Genomic DNA, 19,486 nt, shown 5'->3' with positions numbered 1-19,486 from the left:
AGAAGCTGAATAAAGTTTTCTCTTAGAAAGTTAACGTAATGCTTAATTTTGCCGCGACCGAGAAACAACAGCCGTTAATGAGCCTCGGAAAGTTTAAACTCGAGAAAGTTCGGCTTAATGCCTTAGAAAAAATAATGAAGCTGTCAAAAAATTTCAGTCGGTAAATTTCTCGTAGAAAGATCGGCAGAATGCCTTAGAAAAAATAATGATAATAACGAAAATTTTCGCTCGGAAAATTTTTAGGAGAAAGATCGGCACAATGCCATAGAAAAAAAAAAAAATGACATTGACGAAAATTTTCGCTCGGAAAATTTTTCGTAAAAAGATCGGCACGCGATGCCATAGAAAAAAAATAATGACGCTGACGAAAATTTTCGCTCGGAAAATTTTAATTAGAAAGATCGGCACAGTGCCTTAGAAAAATTAATGAAGTTGACGAAAATTTTCGCTCGGAAAATTTTTCGTAGAAAGATCGGCACAGTGCCTTAGAAAAATTAATGAAGTTGACGAAAATTTTCGCTCGGAAAATTTTTTCAGAGAAAAAGATCGGCACAATGCCTTAGAAAAAATAATCAATGCAGAAGATAGTTAACCGAAAGTGCTAAGCGAAGCGAATGCAGATTTCGAAGAAGAAAACGAAGATTTACTCGAGCGACCGTAAGATAATTGACTGAGACAATGGATTAGGTAATTGTGTGAATGTAATACCATAGAGTTAAAACTTCTTTTGATGAAAAATAAATAAAAATAAAGTATGTGTTTGCTATTGAATGTTGTTTTTGTGACAGATAACATACCTGTGGAAAATTGACAATGTTGTTGATTTATGTAGTTGAAATGAAATAGAACGAGACGCCCCCATGTAGAGAAAAACGCCCCCAATGCGTACTTAACTTTGCAAAATTAGGCTAAGCGAGCATAAAAGCGTTCAAACTTAGGCTGACGAAGCTAAACATGGTAACCTCGTCAGATTTTGTCGGAATGATAGTAATGGACTAAGCGAGCGTAAAAGCGTTCAAACTTAGACTGACAAAGTTAAATGCGATAACTTCGTCAGATTTTGTCGTAGCGATATTAACGAATTAAGTGAGCGTAAAAACGTTCAAACTTAGACTAGCGAAGTTAAACGTAGTAACTTTGTCAGATTTTGTCGTAGCGATAGTAATGAGTAAACGAAAAAAAAGTGTTCAAACTTAGACTGACAAAGCTAAATGTGGTAACTTAGTCAGATTTTGTCGTGAAACGATAGTAATGGCTAAGCCGAAGTAAAAGGGTTCAAACTTAGACTGACAAAGCTAAATGTGGTAACTTCGTCAGATTTTTTCGTAATGATAGTAATAAACTAAGCGAGCGTAAAAACGTTCAAACTTAAACTGACGAAGTTAAACGTGGCAACTTCGTCAGATTTTTTCGTAATGATAGTAACGAACTAAGCGAGCGTAAAAACGTTCAAACTTAGACTGACGAAAAGATGATTGTAAAAGTGATGTGTTTTGACCCTTCGCTTCTAACGGCGGTGGAAAGATAAGCTAATGAATCTGCATGACGTAAGTCATTTTGGGGTCTTTGAGTGATAGAGATGCTATCAAATTGTCGAGCAAGACTACATATCAAACTAAGATAAGCCGCCATACACTCATCTCTTGCTTCAAAAGACCCACCAAACTGATTGGCAACAAGGCGAGAATCCGTGTATAACTGGAGCTTTCGCGCCCCCAGTGTCAAAGCTGTTCTCAAGGCACAAATGGCAGCCTCATACTCGGCCGTTATTTTGAAGCGAAAGCAAGTCGCACAGATTTCCCAATCTTTTCTCCGCCGGGTTTAACAAAAACACATCCAATTCTAGACCCAGATTTACTATGCGAGCCATCTGAGTAAACAATCTATATGTCAATGGGATTAGGAATTGCGTTTTCATGTCGGTCTTCGTCGCCCCCAATTAGTGGCGGCAGAATGTCTTCCATAGATTTTTCCATCAATGTAGCTGCCAGCTATATGCCACTAGGTTGACTCGTTGAAGGACTTGTTAATATAGGAGGACTAACCAAGTATTTCTTCAGTTGTTGCAATGCCATCTCACAATCAATGTTCCAAGTTGCCGCCCTCTTTAAAGTTTGGAAGAAGGGATGACAACGATCGGAATATTTAGAAATAAATCTATGAAGAATGGCAAGTCGACCAGTAAGTCGTTGAATTTCCTTCTTATTTTTGGGTGATGGCATATCAATAACGGCGCGTATTTGATCAGGATTAGCCTCAATACCTCTACGAAATCATGAGGTATCCCGAAATTTTCCAGAAAAAGAGGCCCAAAAGAACATTTGGCGGGATTGAGTATCATGTTATACTTGTTAAGCCTATCAAAACAAGTTAAAGATCGGAAAGATGATCACCCGATTGTTCGATTTAACGACTATATCATCGATATAAGCCTCCATTATTTTTCCCAACGGATCGAAAAAATTGTATTGAAGAGTAAAATCCATTTCACCCGGAAGATTTAAAATGCATTGACGCCCCGGTCGAGCCTATGTGGAAGATGACACCTGTCATTACCTCTTACAAGAGTTAGAGATTTTAGGCGGTACACACTTTTGGGTCCAACTAGAGATTGTCTTTTTCTTTGCGTGTAACCAACCTATCTAGGTCGGTAGTTTGTCTGGGATTGTGGTCTTCCCTCTAGTTACCTCTGTGACACCTTCCATCCCCTGCTCGCCGGTCGGGACTCGGCGGGATGGCGCTTTTTCTCAAATCTGCGAGGTCGGCCTTCCCTGTCAGGTCGGTCCAATCTAGGATGAAGGTTTTCATTATACTTTTTTCTGTGACGCCTTTTTTCCCTGTATGGATGGACCTGTCTAGGATGGCGATTTTCCGCAAATCTGCGAGGTCGGCCTTCCCTGTCAAGTCGGTCCAGTCTGGGATGAAGTTTTTCCTTATACTTTCTTCCGCGGACGCCTTTTCCCTCGCCGGACGGACCTATCTAGGATGGCGATTTTCCGGAAATCTGCGAGGTCGGCCTTCCCTGTCAGGTCGGTCCAATCTTGGATGAAGTGTTTCCATATACTTTCTTCCGCGACGCCTTCTTTCGAAGGCGTTTGTACCGCCGTTTGCGGCGGTGGCGGCGGTGCTGCTGCTTTCCGGAACCTAGTAACAAAAGTACGTAACTTTTCGTCACGTTGTTGCTTGATGTTCAAAAGTGAGTCGACATCCTTTGGTGTCTTGCAATTGTGGCGGAAACGATAAACAAACTGATTTTCTAGTTCATTGTATTGGTGAATTGATCTTGAAGGCAACTCACTAAACCAGTGTAATGCTTCTCCCTTTAGAGTTGATGGAAAGAGCTTACACATGAACGGATCATCTCCACCACCCCATAACACCAACTTATTTTTGAACGATAGAACATGCAAGCCAGGATCTCCTTCCACTTTATCATAAAGTTCAAAATCGGGTTGTTTGAAGTCGGGATGGTGGTAAGCTTCCCCGAATGTCGAAATAAAACTTATCAAGCACGCCATCATTGACTGTCAAGTTTTTCATTCTTACATCCCTTGACTCTCTATCGTTAAGTTATTTTGCAATCAACTCTTTCAACTGTTGTTCTGTTAGAGTTAAAGTATTGGCTCGAACAACCGACGCCCGTCGTGCCCATGTGGAGAAGAATACCTTCCATTATCTCTTATTGAGTTAGAGATCTTTGGCGATGCACGCACGATCATTCGACCGGTGATTGTCTTTGTCTATCCCTCAGAACCAGTCTGTCTAGGCCGGTAGTCACCCTTGGTCGGGTGGTCGGTATAATTATACCACTTCTCCATGTGTTGTTGCTCTTGTCTGGGATGCCCGCCTTCCCAGTCATGTCGGACATATCTCGGATGGCGGTTTTCCCTGAAATTGCTTCTCAGAGGTAAATCTTCCATTTGAGATCGGACATGTCTAGGGTAGTAGTTATCCCTGCCAATCCGATTCTCCCCATAAGTAGGGGTAATAGGGTCATTACTCTTAAAGTGTGCACTGGTTGATTGTGTTTGAGAAATAACACGTTGTTGAGGACGATGAAGTGGATCTTCAAGACGGTCCCATACACTGGAATGGCCTGCATCCCTACATGGTCGCCTGATGTTGTTTAATTTGCAGCCTCGTCCACCGGCCTTTGCCTCTTTGCCAGCTTCCTTCTCAAGTTCCTATTTTAAATTTTTGACTCGTCGTAACTCACGCTCAACCGTATTAGGAGTGGCGATAGCGGAGGCGGTGGTGGTGGTGGTGGCAGTGGCGCTGCTACGGTTGGATGTTGAGAATTGATCTTACCACTAGGAGCAACTTGATTGTTCAACGGTTCTTGCATTGGCTGATTTGAATTTTGAGGGTTGCAATTCCTATTAGCAGGAGGAATATGTTGACTATTTGGTCTGCTTCTTGTGCTTACCATCTTGATTGTTTCACGTGATAATGAATTCTAAATTCCCCACAGACGGCGTCAATTATGTTTTCGGCAAGAAAACCGCCAACACACAACGAGCAATGGTAAAGAACGCACTAAGAAATAGAGGAATTTGATGTTGGGGGAGATGAAACTGAACCAAATAATGGCTGCCTACGTACCCAAGATCTATTCTCTAGGGATCAAGTTTGAACGTAGTTCCTTATGAAAAATAATGTGGTATTTATAGAGGTAGAGTAGAGAGTCCTTGTAGCTCAAGTAATCTTGTTGCTTGAGTAATTGTGATAGAATATAACTGTCAACTGATAATTATCTCTTTGATAAGAAATGAGTCTGGACATAAATCAATGTACATTAGTGGCAAGCCATGTGGCTAAGGTTCAGCCTTAGACACATGAGTTAATGGGCTTGTACATTGATCCATGATATTGCGAATTGGGCTTTAGCCCTATTGATTAAATGAATAAAATAGAGACCCCTACTAATAGACGTTACCACGTAGGTGGGGGTCGAAACATTTACCTTTCATCTATTCAAACCGTTTTTTATTTCGCGTCAAAAGTATACTTGACCTTTCATCTACCCGGTCCTTGTGAGTGATTAAAAAAAATGGTGTTGAGAGTTGCTTTTTTGGTTGTTTTGTCCTTGAGAGTCACTCATTGTTGAATTTTTTAAAATTATTTAAGTTAATAAAGGCTGGAATCATATAAATAACCTGCACCCTCTGCCCACCCTCCAGATTATTCTAGTCCCAAAGTTTGCCACTAGTCCACTGTAAGTTGGATTGTTCAGTGTCTTTGGATTTTAATATTGATTATAAAGGTCGCGTTGTAGAACCCCATGATTTATTAGAGTTCCTTCATACCAACCAAACCTTTAAAATGGTGACGTGGCATTCTATTTTGAGGGTGATGCCCTAAGGTTTATCAATTAATCTACTATCTATATACTAAAGCAGAGACCTTTAAAAGATGATTTTCTCTCTCCTATGTGGCACTCTAATATGAGAGTTAGCCTTTTCTCTATCCTATGTGGCAATATGAAAGATAGTATTTTCTAATATCCTACAATTCCAAGTACATGGAACCTCTTTGGAGAGTTTGAGTGTATTTCTAATTCTTATATTTGGAGAGTTTGAGTGTATTTCCAATTCTTATATATTTTATCAAATAAAAAAAAAATTGCTAAAAAATAAATGATTTGTAGAAAATAATTTCCTATTACGAATCAAACACTTTTAGTGTTCCAATTCTTATATATTTGATCAAATAAAAAAAATTGCTAAAAAATAGGTGATTTGTAAAAACTAATTCCCTATTACAAATCATACAATTTTAGTGTCTATGATAAAACACTGACTTATTTCAAATATATCTTTAACACAGCATCAAAACATAGTTAAAAACAATTATACAAAAAATAACATCACAAAATATATAATAGAAAATGAAAATAATAATAATAATAATAACGGCAAAACAATAATGACAAATATTTTAAAATATGTATAATACTGAATAAAACTAACATCAAAAAACAATTAATGGGGAACCGAAAACTGGATGCAAATATATCGAACTAACCTCAAATAATATTTAACGAAAAATCGAAAACTGAATGCAAATGCAATCATTAAACAAATCTTAAAAAGTAATTAATAGAAAATCTAAATATGGATACAACTGCATTAAACTAACCTCAAATAATAATTAATAAAAAATCAAAACTTGGATGCAAATACATCAAACTAACATCAAAAAATAATTGTCGGAAAATCGAAAACTGGATGCAAATGCATTGAGCTAACCCTCAAAGATTAAATTAACGAGAAATCGGAAACTAGATGCAACTGCATTAAACTAACCTCAAAGAAAAATTAATTATAAATTGGAAACATAATGCAAATGCGTGGAACTAATCTTAAAAAATAATTAACGAGAAATCGGAAACCGGATGCAATTGTATTTAACTAATCTCAAAAAATACACTGGATGCAAAACCTCAAGAAATAATTAACGGAAAATCGGAAACTGGTTGCAAATTCATTGAACTAACCTCAAACAATAATTAACAAGAAATCAGAAACTATATGCATATGCAACTTTATCAAATAATAAACGAAAAATTGGAAACTGGATGCAAATGCATTAAACTAATCTCACAGAATAGTTAACGAAAAATCAGAAATTGGATGCAAATGCATTGAACTGACCTCAAAGAACAATTAACAGGAAATTGGATGCAAATGTATTGAACTAACCGAAAAGAATAATTAACGAGAAATCAGAAACTGGATGCAACTGCATTGAACTGATCTCAAAAAATAAATAATGGGAATAGAAAATTGGATGCAACTGCATTGAACTAACCTCAAAATATAAATAACGGAAAATCAAAAACTGTATGCAAATGCATTGAACTAACCTCAAAATATAGTTGGGTTATATGTTATGGGAATATCTCGATAAGTATAGTTTTGCATTTAAAATGATGTTTATATTATGTCTTTCCGTATGATTGAGAACTCCTTGCTATTCGAGTAGCTTCAATATATATGAACTTCTTCTTATTAGGCAATCTTATAAAACTTCAATTAAACTTCAATTATTAAACAACAAAATGAAGTTGAAGGGTTTTTATCAAAGGCGAGTTATGTTTTTTTTAATGGAGAGTGAGATTTTCACGTTATAAAAAATTTGGTTGAGTGATCAATTTAATATCAATATATAATAGTTTTATATATTTGCAAATATTTTTTAGAATAATTAATATAACAGCACCCGTTCGTAGATAATCTTTGAAGATTTCACATAATGAGTCATGCATAATTTAAAAAATATTTAACGGGAAATCGGGAACTGGATAATCTTCGATGATCCCACATAGTAAATTAAGCATAATTTATTTTTTATGTCATGTTTGCAAGGACACTACAGATGGATCAGTAGAAGTTTGTATTACACACCACATTGGATAATTATAAGAAAATCGAAAACTGGATTCAAATACATAACTGAGCTCAATGAGTAATTAATGGGAAATCGAAAACTTTATGCAAATTGCATTAAACTAATGACAGAGAATAACTAACGGGAAATTATAAATTGGATGCAAATCTTTGAAAAATATTTAACGAAAAATCGGAAACGGTATGCAAATACATCAAACAAACCTCAAATAATAATTAATGGGAAACCGAAAACTGGATGCAAATGCATTGAACTTAACTCAAAAAATAATTAACATAAAATCAAAAACCGAATGCAACTGCATTGAACTAACCTCATAGAATAATTGGTGGGAAATTGGAAACTAAATGCAAATGCATTGAAATAACTTTAAAGAATAGTTAGCGGGAAATCAGAAACCGAATATAATTGTATCGAACTAACCTCAAATAATTAGAAACTAGATGCAGATGTATTGGACTAACCTTAAAGAGTTATTAACAGGAAATCGGAAACTAGATCTAAATGCAATGAACTAATCTCAAAGACTAATTAATGAAACATTGAAAAATGGATGAAACTGCACTGAACTAACCTAAATGAATAATTAATGGTAAATTATAAATTTGATGTAACTGCATTGAACTAACCTCAAAAAATAATTAACAAGAAATCAAAAACTTGATACAAATGCATTGAACTAACCTCAAAGAACAATTAACATAAAATCGGAAATTGGATGCAACTGCATTGAACTAACCTCAAAAAATAATTAACGGAAAACCAAAAACTGGATTAAATTGCATTAAACTAAAATCAAAATTTAACTAACGGGAAATCAGAAATTGGATGCAAATGCATTGAAATAATTTAAAAAAATAGTTAACTAGAAATCGGAAGTCGGATGTAACTGCATCGCACTGACCTCAAAGCATAAATGTCCACTTTTTTAGCCTTCTCACATTAGCAATTACGAGTAATTAGGAACCCAAAACGAAAGTGAGTTTATAAAAACAGACTCTTACATGTATGCAAACAAATTATAAACTATCGAACTAACCTAGAAAAGCAATTAACGGGAAATCATAAACTGGATGCAGATGTATTGAACTAACCTCAAAAATTAATTAACGGGAGATTGGAACCTGGATGCAAATGCAATGAACTAATCTCAAAGACTAATTAACGAAACATCGAAAACTTGATGCAACTGTACTGAATTAACCTTAATGGATAACTAACGGGAAATCATAAATAAGTAGATGCAATTGCACTAAACTAACCTCAAATAATAATTAACGGGAAATTGGAAACTTGATGCAATTGCATTGAACTAACCTCAAAGAATAATTAATGAAAAATTGGAAACTGGATGCAACGTATAGTACTACATTAAACTAACCTCAAAGAATAATTAATGGAAAATAAAAAACTTGATGCAAATGCATAGAACTAATAATCCTAAAACATATTTATATTATATGTAGGGGGAATAAATATCTCAACAAATATAGTTTTGCATTTTAAATAGTGTTTATTATAATTCTTTTATTGTAATTGGGAATGTCTTGCTATTCAAGTAGCTTCAATATTATCTTCGTCATATTGGGTATTTTCACAAAACTTTAATCAAACTTCTATTATTAAACCTAACAATAAAAAGAAGTCGATGAGTTTTATCAAGACTTGGTGCTTCCTTTTTATAGAGAGTGGTCAAGAAATTTAAATGAGTAATTAGTATAATTTTCATATCTCATAGCTATCCATAGTTGCTAATATTTTTTAGAATAATTTAATATAATGACACCCGTTCGTAGGACACGTTCATGTGAAAAATCTTTTCAAGTGGGAGTAGTGTATTCTTTGAGGATGGAAACAATCAATCTGTTTTAGTGATTTGTACACATTACGTAAGCCGAATGATGATGATTTACCGCTAAATCACCATAAATCTAATAAAACTATTATACAAGCTAGATCGAGTTTAAAATAATTTTATTTGAAAATTACGGGTTAATATTCTAAACCACAATGTGAAGAGGCTATCTCAATTTGATCCCTTAGTTTCCAAGTACTTATGCACTATAATCGTTGCTCATTAACGTATTTCGGTTTATTTTCAATAAAAATATATTCTTATTCGAAAATGTGTCGCTAAATCACCATAAATCTAAGAAAACTATTATACAAGCTAGATAGAGTTTAAGATAATTCTATTTGAAAATTATGGATTAATATCCTAAACCACAAAGTGAAGATGCTATCTCAATTTGATCCCTTAATTTCCAAGTACTTATGCACCATAATCGCTGGTCATTAACGTATTTCTATTTATTTTTAATAAAAATATATTTTAATTCGAAAATTTGTGTGAGACATTTTGTAAAGCCTTTTCAGCACACAAAATATTTAATAGATCCCGAGCGTATGCCCGGGTCCAAAATCTAGTATATATACTAATATACATGAGAGCCTGCTATTCCTAGCTTGATTCTAACAAAAATAAATAAATAAAATATTAATAATAAATAATTATATTAATCCATATTACTTGCTCTCGACATTTTATTGTAACTCAGTTAAACTGTTTAAGTTAATTAAACACTTCACAACTTGAAATAATGATATAACACAACTACACAAGGTGCACGTAAAGAAGAAGTTGAGGAGTTCCAATCAAAATCGAGTAATGACTACACCTAGACGTAGTTCTTGCTGTTGAAAACAATAAAGAATGTTCTTGATGTTGAATATATACGTGTTATATTGCTAATAAGAAACCTAATGAGAAACGCATTCTTATAGACGAAAAGCGCCTCTCAAGTAGGGGTGGGCAATAGGCCGAGTCGGGCTAGCCCGACCTTAAACATTTAAAAGCCTTTTAGATATTAAGACCAGGTCGGCCCGGCCTTAAAGTCAGCATAGGGTCGGGTCGGGCCGAGTCACAAGTCTAAATCTCAAGCCCTGACCCTATTCTAAGCCCTCTTTAAAGGCTTTAGGGCCGGGATTTAGGGTCGGGCCTATATATTTTCTTCGTTTTACAAATGCCATTTTTCAGACAAAGATTGTTTTTTTGGTTTCTGTGTTACAAATGTCTGCTTTGTATTTTGCTTTAATGGTGTGGACGGAAACTTTTAGTTCTAGACTTGGCTTTGATGTGAATAAAAATATAATTTATAAGAAGTAGGTGAGAAAATAAAGTGAGAATAATAAGTTTTAGACTTTGATTTGATGATCAAAGGAATAAAGTCTTATTTTTTTATTAGGCTAGTGCTCATTGTTCTTCATGGCTGCTAGATAGGTTGACAAGTTTTTGTTATATAAGATAAGTTATTGGAAGTATCCTTGGGTGTAAGTGATAAATTACAAAGGACAATGTTATTTTAATTAAAATATTTAACAAAGAGTTGGACAATTATAGTACGTGTATTTATAGTGAAAATGTAAAACTATAACTAGGGCTTGGTTAGGGCTGAATTAGGGTCGGGCCTATGTTTCAAAACCTTAGCCCTAGCCCTGCCCTAGAAGGCCTTAGGGACGGGTCAGCCCTGCCCTAAACTCTGTGAGGGCTTTAGTTGTGAGGGCTTTATAGGGCTTTGGGGCAGGTCGGTCAGGTCCGGGTTAGGGTCGTTAGGGCCAAATTCCCACATTTACTGTCAAGCACAACATTGAATATATACTTCTAGAAAAATGTCTCAAAAGAAATCTGGCTCCAAAGTACAGCTAATTCGATAGATTGAGCAGAGTGTGAGACATGAGTATTAGAGTCTACTAAATATAATCCTTCTAGCTAGGAAATGATGAATGTTAAAAAAATTCAAATACCGTCTAGACCTGGGAGGGTAGCGTAGACCGTATTTTAAATAAGAGTTCTATTATTGAGGGACCCATATTGTGTTGGGCATACCCTAAAAAAACCAATTATTACAAGTGTGCCATTAGTCCCAAAAAGTCTAAAAAAAAACAATTATTACAAGTATGTCATTAGTCTCAAAAAATTGAATTCGAAAACCCCAAGTTTAAACGAGCCGGCTAGATCGTTCATTGTGCAAACCCAACGATATGGCCAAAGTCCAAACGTTGTGGCCATATCGTTTGAGACTTAGTCCAAACGGTGTAGCCACACCGGTCAAGAGACCAAAAAACAGAACTTTATATTTTTTCAAAGTTCAAATCCCAAACGGTGTGACCATATCGTTGGGAACTTAGTCCAAACGGTGTGGCCATATTGTTGGAGACTTAGTCCAAACGGTGTGGCCACACCGTTTGGGATTTGAACTTTGAAAAAATATAAAATTCTGTTTCTTGGCCTCTTGACCGGTGTGGCCACATCGTTGGGGACTTAATCCAAACGATGTGACTATATCGTTGGGTTTGCACAATGAACGACCTAACCGGGTTGTTTAAGTTTGGGTTTTCGAATTCAACTTTTTGGGACCAATGACACACTTGTAATATTTGTTTTTTTTAGATTTTTTGGGACCAATGATACACTTGTAATAATTTTTTTTTTTTTGTATATGGAGTCTGTCAATAACAAATACCTTTAAATAATTAGAGATTTAAGGATAGTCCATATCAATAGAACTAGTAGCGGCAATTTACGTAAATAAAAGAGTTCGTCTACCACGAGGATATCCCTATAGGGACACCAGCTGAGACCGTTGGATCCGAGATCTAACGGTCCGAAAATAAAAAACAAACCCATATTCTCTCTCTTCCTTTTTGTTTTTGATTTTCGGACCGTTGAGATATCCTCGTGGTAGCCCAGATTTAAATAAAAACCCAACATAAAGGGTTATAAAACTTTCAGTTATTCTCCCGGGAAAAAGAAGATTCAAATGGAATAAACAAAAACTAAAAGCGTGCGCCTTAAGCATCTAATCTCAGCCGTCCAACACACCAAGATTCTTTATCTCAAAAATTGACAATCTTCAACTTTCTATCTCTTTGCTTTCCACTCACTTTTCATGATGCCATTCTTCCTCAACTCTCAACTTTCTTCCTTATTCTTTCTCACTCCTTACTTCTCATCTAATTTTCCTCATTCAACCAAAAACCTCGAGCCAAGTTTCGACCATCATGGCTTCTTCAGAGATAAACCATCTCTCTAAGTCCTGCATATCAGGTTTACTTTTTTTTTTCTCTATCATCATGTGTGGAAATGTTTTGGTTTTTGCGGTTTTAATATGTTTGAAAATATGCCAGAATGATGTATATTTATGTTGTTCTGTCACGCTGTATGATTTCAGACTTTGTGCTTTTATTGTAATTCATGTTTTTTTATTAAGTTGGTACGTATTGTTTTGAATACTAGGGCATTTGGGTTCATCTTATGATGCCAAAAGATCGCGGTTCATGACATGGCTTAGTAAATTATTCAAAAGAGGTACGAATCGTAGGATAATGAGTGGACGACGACATCCTCAACTTGTTGAAGAGGAAAACATTGTTTGGGAAGCTCCCAGTACATCTAAGGTAATTCCATTTTTACTTCTTGGTTGACTTTTGTATCGTCTTGCTTCTTGATTTTGTTCTAATATAAGTGAAATTTCCTAGTTACAAATTTGACGTAAATAGTATGATGAACTATGAATGATATTTACTAATAGTTATTTTTCATTTTATTTCACAAACAAAAATGTACACCTAAGTTTTCATTGTATCTTGTTGTTCAGGATCATCCATCTAGATCTGAGAATGAGGAATTGGATCATGCAATTGCACTTTCTTTGGATGAAGAGTTAAGGAAACCAAGTAGTGAGTTTTTAATTGATTATGATGAGTCAGATAAATAGCTTGAAGGTTCTTTTTAATATGTAGATGTTGTCATTACCACAGGTTTCCTGTGATATTCAGTGGATCTTAAAGATGGCTTCTATCATCTCCTTCATGCCTTCCTAAAAAAACCAATAATCTTTTGGTGGCCCTGCACATTAAACATGTTTTTTATTCTAGCTTTCGGGTCAAGAAATAGTACTAAGTCGAGAACTTCATTTTTTGGATCCTTCATTTAGGAGGGAGAATGCAGGAAGTTGAAGTTCAACAACAAAAGGTCTTAAGACTTAAGTTCAATATAATAACATCATGTTTTGGAGTTTAGGTCTGCCAAATAGGAAAACAGAATGTCACGAGTCCAGTATCCCCGAAAGGAGTCCCATGTCATAATTTGATAACAGGGTCATTAGCTTGTGATTTGTGCTCGTGTTTGGTTGTTGCATAGAGAGAATTTTTTTCACACTGCCTTTACATACATCTCATTTGTATGACTGCTGGTGGAGTGATTGGGTTCTTGCAGGACAAAGAGAGCCAACAGACATGGATGAAGACTTTGCCAGATCACTTCAAGAAAGCTTGAATACGCCGTCATATCCTCCTTATGCTCCTGGACGGTTTTTTCTAGAGAAAATAGGTTTGCTTATCAACCACCTTCTTCCTCTGCCTTCTTAATATTTTTCAAATATCTAAAAAGAGATCTACTGATTGCCTTTACAAACTTCTAGCGCATTTGAACATAACTAAATGGGAGAATGTTTTTCCAATTTTTTATGTAATAGAATATCATACAATCAAGTATGGATCTCTACTTGAGATCTTGTAGTCAGGGTGAATCATTTTAAACTCATGAATTTTGACCTTAGCCTTGATGTTGCCATAATACATATGCATATGTGTGCAGATTTTGCAATGGATGCAACCGTGAAATAGGCTATGGGAATTATTTAGCGTGTATGGGAGCATTTTGGCATCCTGTGTGCTTTTGTTGTCATTCTTGTGGCCAACAAATAATGGAGCATGAGGTACTATATTATAACTGGATTTTGGGATTTTTCAATCTCTGTAGTTCTTTCATATTGAAGTTGCTTATTGCTTCTTGTTGCACGGGGTTCTTCATTGGATCATTTATGTACAGAAATCAAGTTTCTAATTTATTCTTACATCTAGCTCTTACAGGATATTTCTGTTGAATGAAGTTTTCTTTGTCAGGGAGGAAGCCGTATCATGAATCCTGTTTCAAAGAATTGCACCATCCAAAATGTGAAGTCTGCCATCAATTTGTAAGACAAACACTACCTTAAAATAATTTAGATCCGTAATGTGTTATAACTTGTTCTTAATTAATTGAACCAAAGTACCAAACCCACTATCAAGTTCTTAATGCTACATTCATGCTTCACTATTGATTCTATGTCCTTTTCCAGTTGTTTCAGTTTTCAATTAGTTCAACCAGTTAAAATAAGGAAATATCAATCAGTATTCAATAATATTGTTACCAAAGTTGGGTTTTTTTCATATGCTTGACACAGTCCCATAGACACGTACTTAGCTGAGTTTCATCTATTGCATTTTGTAAACTATACATTTTGATATCACTAGAAAACCGTTTTATTTGGATTGTTATATATTCACTTTCACTTCCTTATACAGAAAAACTTCTGTTGAGATTCATTGTATCTTGCCATATTCTTTCTGCTAAAATTACTGGAAAGCATTTTTAAACGTAAAATTTACTTTTAAATTCCTGCTCTTTATTTGTATTTTTTTCCAGATCCCAAGAAATGATGCTGGTTTAATCGAGTATAGGTCTCACCCATTTTGGAGCCAAAAGTATTGCCCTTCACATGAGCACGACAACACAGCTCGATGTTGCAGTTGCGAACGGCTAGAGGTATGATGGCTTACATGACATTTGTTAAGTAAATATAGAGTTATATATCATTGTAGTGATTGTTTCTCCAGAATTTTGCTTCAAATTTGGGCACAAGAGAGGGAGATGGCACATGTGTGCTTGATGCACGCCCACATTTAGGTGTGGGTTACACAGCTTGGTGTCTGAGGTGGAAAACTTATTTAAGTGGAGTCTCTTGTTACACGATAGAATGTTAGCATTGAATGTTTAAAAGGTCACTGTATTGGTTATAATGGAATGCTAGTGGTTCCTTCACACAATATTTAAGAGCACCTTTTAAAATACACACACACACACAAACACAAACACACACACACACACACAAACAAAATAATAATAGTAATAATAAAATAAATAAATGGCTATGAGAATGAAGTTTTTTCTCTGTTGAAGTGATTACTTTTTTATATAACGACTTGTGTTATTTTTTATGGTGGCTTTCATATACCATTGAACCTTTTATTTATTTGTATTGTCTCAGAAAGTTGGATTGATGCACTGTTAAATTAATTTCAGAAACTCAATCTAAAAGTATTTCCCCTGTTCGTGTTTTACCATATAGTGGAACCAGCCTTTCAAAATACTCAGTGTTTAACTACTTAAGTGGTTAAGTCTAATATGTCCCTTAGCAGTTATAATATTTCAGCAGACTGGTTCAACATATTTTCGAACATCATGACGTAGTCACTGAGTTTAAGTTTTCTGGTTATCGAAAAAAAAAAAGAGTTTAAGTTTTCTTATTGTTGTTCATTCGTTTTGTTGAAGTCATTGAATGCAAGATATGTATCCTTGGGCGATGGACGGAGCCTATGCTTAGAATGCATGGAATCTGCTATCATGGATACTGGAGACTGCCAACCACTTTACCATGCCATCAGAGATTTCTATGAAGGAATGAACATGAAACTCGATCAGCAGATTCCCATGCTTTTGGTTGAAAGACAAGCGCTTAATGAAGCTATACAAGGAGAGAAGAAGGTAATATAGTTTCCTCATATGGTAGTAAGATCTGCTGCCTTTATGGAAGTTCTATCTTGATTCAGGATCAGTACATTTTTACAGGGCCATCATCATATGCCCGAGACAAGAGGACTATGTCTCTCTGAAGAGCAGACTGTCAGCAGTGTAAGATGCGACATTTACACCATTTGTTTTCGGTACTCATACAACAACACAAAATAATAAATAAATAAATAACATCAATCCATGATTGACCGGCCTATAAAGTGTAATGTCTTTTTTGTTATTTCATTTTATCATTTTAGATTCTTAGAAGGCCAAGATTTGGGGGAAACCGACTTGTAGGTTTGAGGACGCATCCACAGAAGTTAAGCCGGAAGTGTGAGGTTACGGCCATACTTGTCCTTTATGGCCTGCCAAGGTAAATGTTGTAGGTCACAGTTTGTCTACGAAACGAACATTACTAACGAAATACCTTGTTTATTTGATGATGGTATTGCATGTAGATTATTGACAGGTTCTATTCTTGCACATGAGCTAATGCATGGTTTTTTACGCCTTAAAGGTACATCATAAAAAATTTGTAAGCGTTTGTTCTGGAAATATCTTGTTCTTTGCCATTGTCACTGGTTAGTTTTGTAATTGATGCAGGCTACAAAAATTTAAACCCCGAGGTGGAGGAAGGTATTTGCCAGGTTCTCTCTCACATGTGGCTCGAGTCAGAAGTCATTTCTGGGTCAAGAAGCATGCCATCTACATCATCAGCTTCTTCCTCTCAATCATCGTTGTTATCTAAGAAGGGTGGAATTTCTGATCTTGAAAAGAAGCTGGGGGAATTCTTCATGCATCAGATAGCTAATGACACCTCCACAGCCTACGGAAGAGGATTCAGAAATGCGAATGTTGCTGTCAATAAGTACAGCTTGTGCAGGACCCTGGATCATATACGGTTGACTGGAAGCTTCCCAGTGTAGGAGAAGATACTCATTTCATTTGTTAGAGATTCTTCTACTATATTATGGTTTCAACAACAATTAATACCTTGCTTCACCTTGTAAGAATCAAGTTTTAACAGAAGCTTGGATCAACTTCTTTGATATTATGCGACTCCTTTGGGGACTTTTAATGGCGTTCTGCTGTAACAATATACACTTCCACAATTATGCTGATTTTTTTCTGTTACATTGTTACATTTGACTTGTACTAGTTCAATCATTCTAGTGACAGAGGATGCAAACATGGCTAGAAGGCTTGTAATACTTACGGAGCCTATGCACTTGTTTTCTTTGTTTTAAGGTGGTGGTGGCCTAGGGTGCTGCTTGTCCCATGCCTGAAGATCTATTCCACGGTGGTTTTCGACTCTGCCACCGTGGTGATTGCCTCCTCCATCTGGTTGCACAAAGGGGGCGTCTTTGTCAGAAGAAGGTGGAGAAGCATCTTGAAGCAACCTGTCGAACTGAAACTGCCTGTAATTCACTAGAAATGCCTGGTTTTGTGCCTTCCCTGTGGCACTGAATAGGTAGTCACGTTGTCGACCAACTACAGGAGTTTTTATCAACAATACCAAGTATGCAAGAACTTGCAAATCCAATAGCCTCATTCAGACGGTTCACAACAGGCATGACCTGGAAATGTGTTATGACAAGAATGAAAATGAAAACTACGCTGCTTTTATAGCAAAAAAGTAACTTTCATGATAGGAAGTGTATTTTCTATTCAATATAAGCTCTCTAGAGTGGGTGGAACGTGTCTTTCCACCAGAGGCGAAGGCCAGTCGTTTATCATATCGACATTCAGTAGGTGTAGGTCCTAGGTTTAAAAACAAATAGTGAACAGTGTCATTACTAGAGTCTGTCGGAAGTCTAGTGAGGAGGCATCTTTTGTAGGCTGGAACTCGCTTCTACCAATACGTGATCTCCTGATATGTTCAAATATCAGATTGGGCTTGAAGCCTGGAAGATAGTAGAACCTGTTATCAAGCTTTTCAGGTATTTTGCCTGTAGCAGCATCAATTGCTAAGATAACATAAAGGACAAATTCCACCAAGTTGTTCAAGCACTTCAGTATATGTCCATACAGGTTTTATATTTTTGAATTTCATTGGCTTGAATGTTATCAATCTACAAATGCGTTGATTCTGTCTGTGTATAAGTAGCTTTTACTCATTTATTTATCCTACTGGGGGCTGTTGACTGTTATTGATTCTAACTGAGATCCTTTAGTCTTATTAAAAACTATAATGGCCCCCTGCCATTATATGCTTTCAGAATTCTAAACTAGAAAAAGAACATTTAACTTCAATCTTACACCAATAACTCTTGTTTATATGTTCCCCACTTCCAAATCTGCGAGCAATTTATAACTATATTCATTTCAACGGAGAGCTGCAGTGGTAATAGTTATGAATATACATTAACCGATGGCAATCTTAAAGATGATTTCATTGCTGTCACCCTTTAACATGATATTTTTTGAGAATTTTCTTTTACAAATGAACGATATACCTGTAGGCGTTGCAAGACACCTAACGGAGACATGAGTGAGAAGTACGTACAGACCAAACACCAGACAAGTCTATACACAAGTAAAAATTACAGGAAGAAATGTCGACCCTTAACAATAAGAACTTGTTTTTATCCAGACAACTAATAAGGCCTTTCGCGAGTCAAAACAAGCGCACTCCATCCAATTTTAGCAGACGGATGGATGGCAGGGCTGCTCCACTGCTTAAGATGAAATCCTATATGTGAAGCACTTTGGCAACACAAACAAACTCCCTCGAAATCACTTTTATCTAAATTTTACTTTCACTCTGACCATAGGCCAACTTTGAAGAATATATTCTGTTATTCAACATCTTCCCTTGATATGATTAGTTGCTGAGTATACTTTGTATTCTTGTATTAATACTCTTACAACATTCATCTATTTTATTGAGGACTTCTATTTTATTGAGGACTCTGGTTGGTGCTAACTATAGCCATGAGTATAATTGGAACAATGTAATGGCCCCCGCCCCTGGGCTATTCTGAAATGGAAAAATAACATATACTTCCGTCTTTTACAATAAGTCTTCCTTAGTTATCTATCAAATAAATCCGCATTCTGCAATTGCAATCAAATATTGTTCCATTAGGGCATCTCCAATTGTTTTACACCTCAAATATCAAAAAACCTTGGGGTAGCCTAGGTAATAGTGTATTAGCTAATAGAGAGGCACTTAGTTAGTAACGTCGTTTAACTTAAAACTTCGGATGGAAAACAAAATTTTTTTTTTTTAACTGCAACGGTATCGGCTTTTTTTACACTCTTTCCATTGGAAGAGTTATTTATGAGTTATTTTACAATAAGGTAAAATCCTAATGGCCCTACATGGAGCCTATGGAGGTGGTTATTGGAAAACAAAAGGTGTTTCTTTCTAATACCTGACCATGCATGGTTATTGTG

General features: G+C 35.8%; 1 protein-coding gene across 1 annotated transcript; it reads left to right on the top strand.

Annotated features, from left to right (window-relative positions):
• The first annotated feature begins 12,345 nt into the window (after positions 1–12,345).
• LOC147486607 (protein DA1-related 2-like) lies at positions 12,346–17,169 on the top strand. Its single transcript, XM_086572705.1, has 12 exons — positions 12,346–12,517; positions 12,707–12,867; positions 13,068–13,149; positions 13,688–13,783; positions 14,044–14,189; positions 14,364–14,447; positions 14,939–15,058; positions 15,845–16,057; positions 16,142–16,204; positions 16,345–16,460; positions 16,546–16,604; positions 16,691–17,169. Exons 1-12 carry the CDS (start codon positions 12,472–12,474, stop codon positions 17,011–17,013), a joined length of 1,509 nt encoding a protein of 502 aa, XP_086428831.1. The 5' UTR covers positions 12,346–12,471; the 3' UTR covers positions 17,014–17,169.
• Positions 17,170–19,486: the final 2,317 nt, after the last annotated feature.

This window comes from Coptis chinensis, chromosome 7 (genome assembly GCF_015680905.1).
Source record: "Coptis chinensis isolate HL-2020 chromosome 7, ASM1568090v1, whole genome shotgun sequence".
In the NCBI taxonomy this organism is placed as follows: Eukaryota; Viridiplantae; Streptophyta; class Magnoliopsida; order Ranunculales; family Ranunculaceae; genus Coptis; species Coptis chinensis.
Note: the sequence above shows the minus strand (reverse complement) of the source record. Positions and strands in the feature narration are given on the sequence as shown.

What these genes read in the sequence shown, in the direction of transcription:
- LOC147486607 (XM_086572705.1), top strand. Translation starts at nt 12,472, where the DNA reads ATGGCTTCTTCAGAGATAAACCATCTCTCTAAGTCCTGCATATCAG. An exon ending in TCCTTATGCTCCTGGACGGT is followed by an intron (nt 13,784 to 14,043) that starts TTTTTCTAGAGA and finishes CTTGATGTTGCC; the next exon opens with ATAATACATATGCATATGTG. An exon ending in GTGAAGTCTGCCATCAATTT is followed by an intron (nt 14,448 to 14,938) that starts GTAAGACAAACA and finishes ATTTTTTTCCAG; the next exon opens with ATCCCAAGAAATGATGCTGG.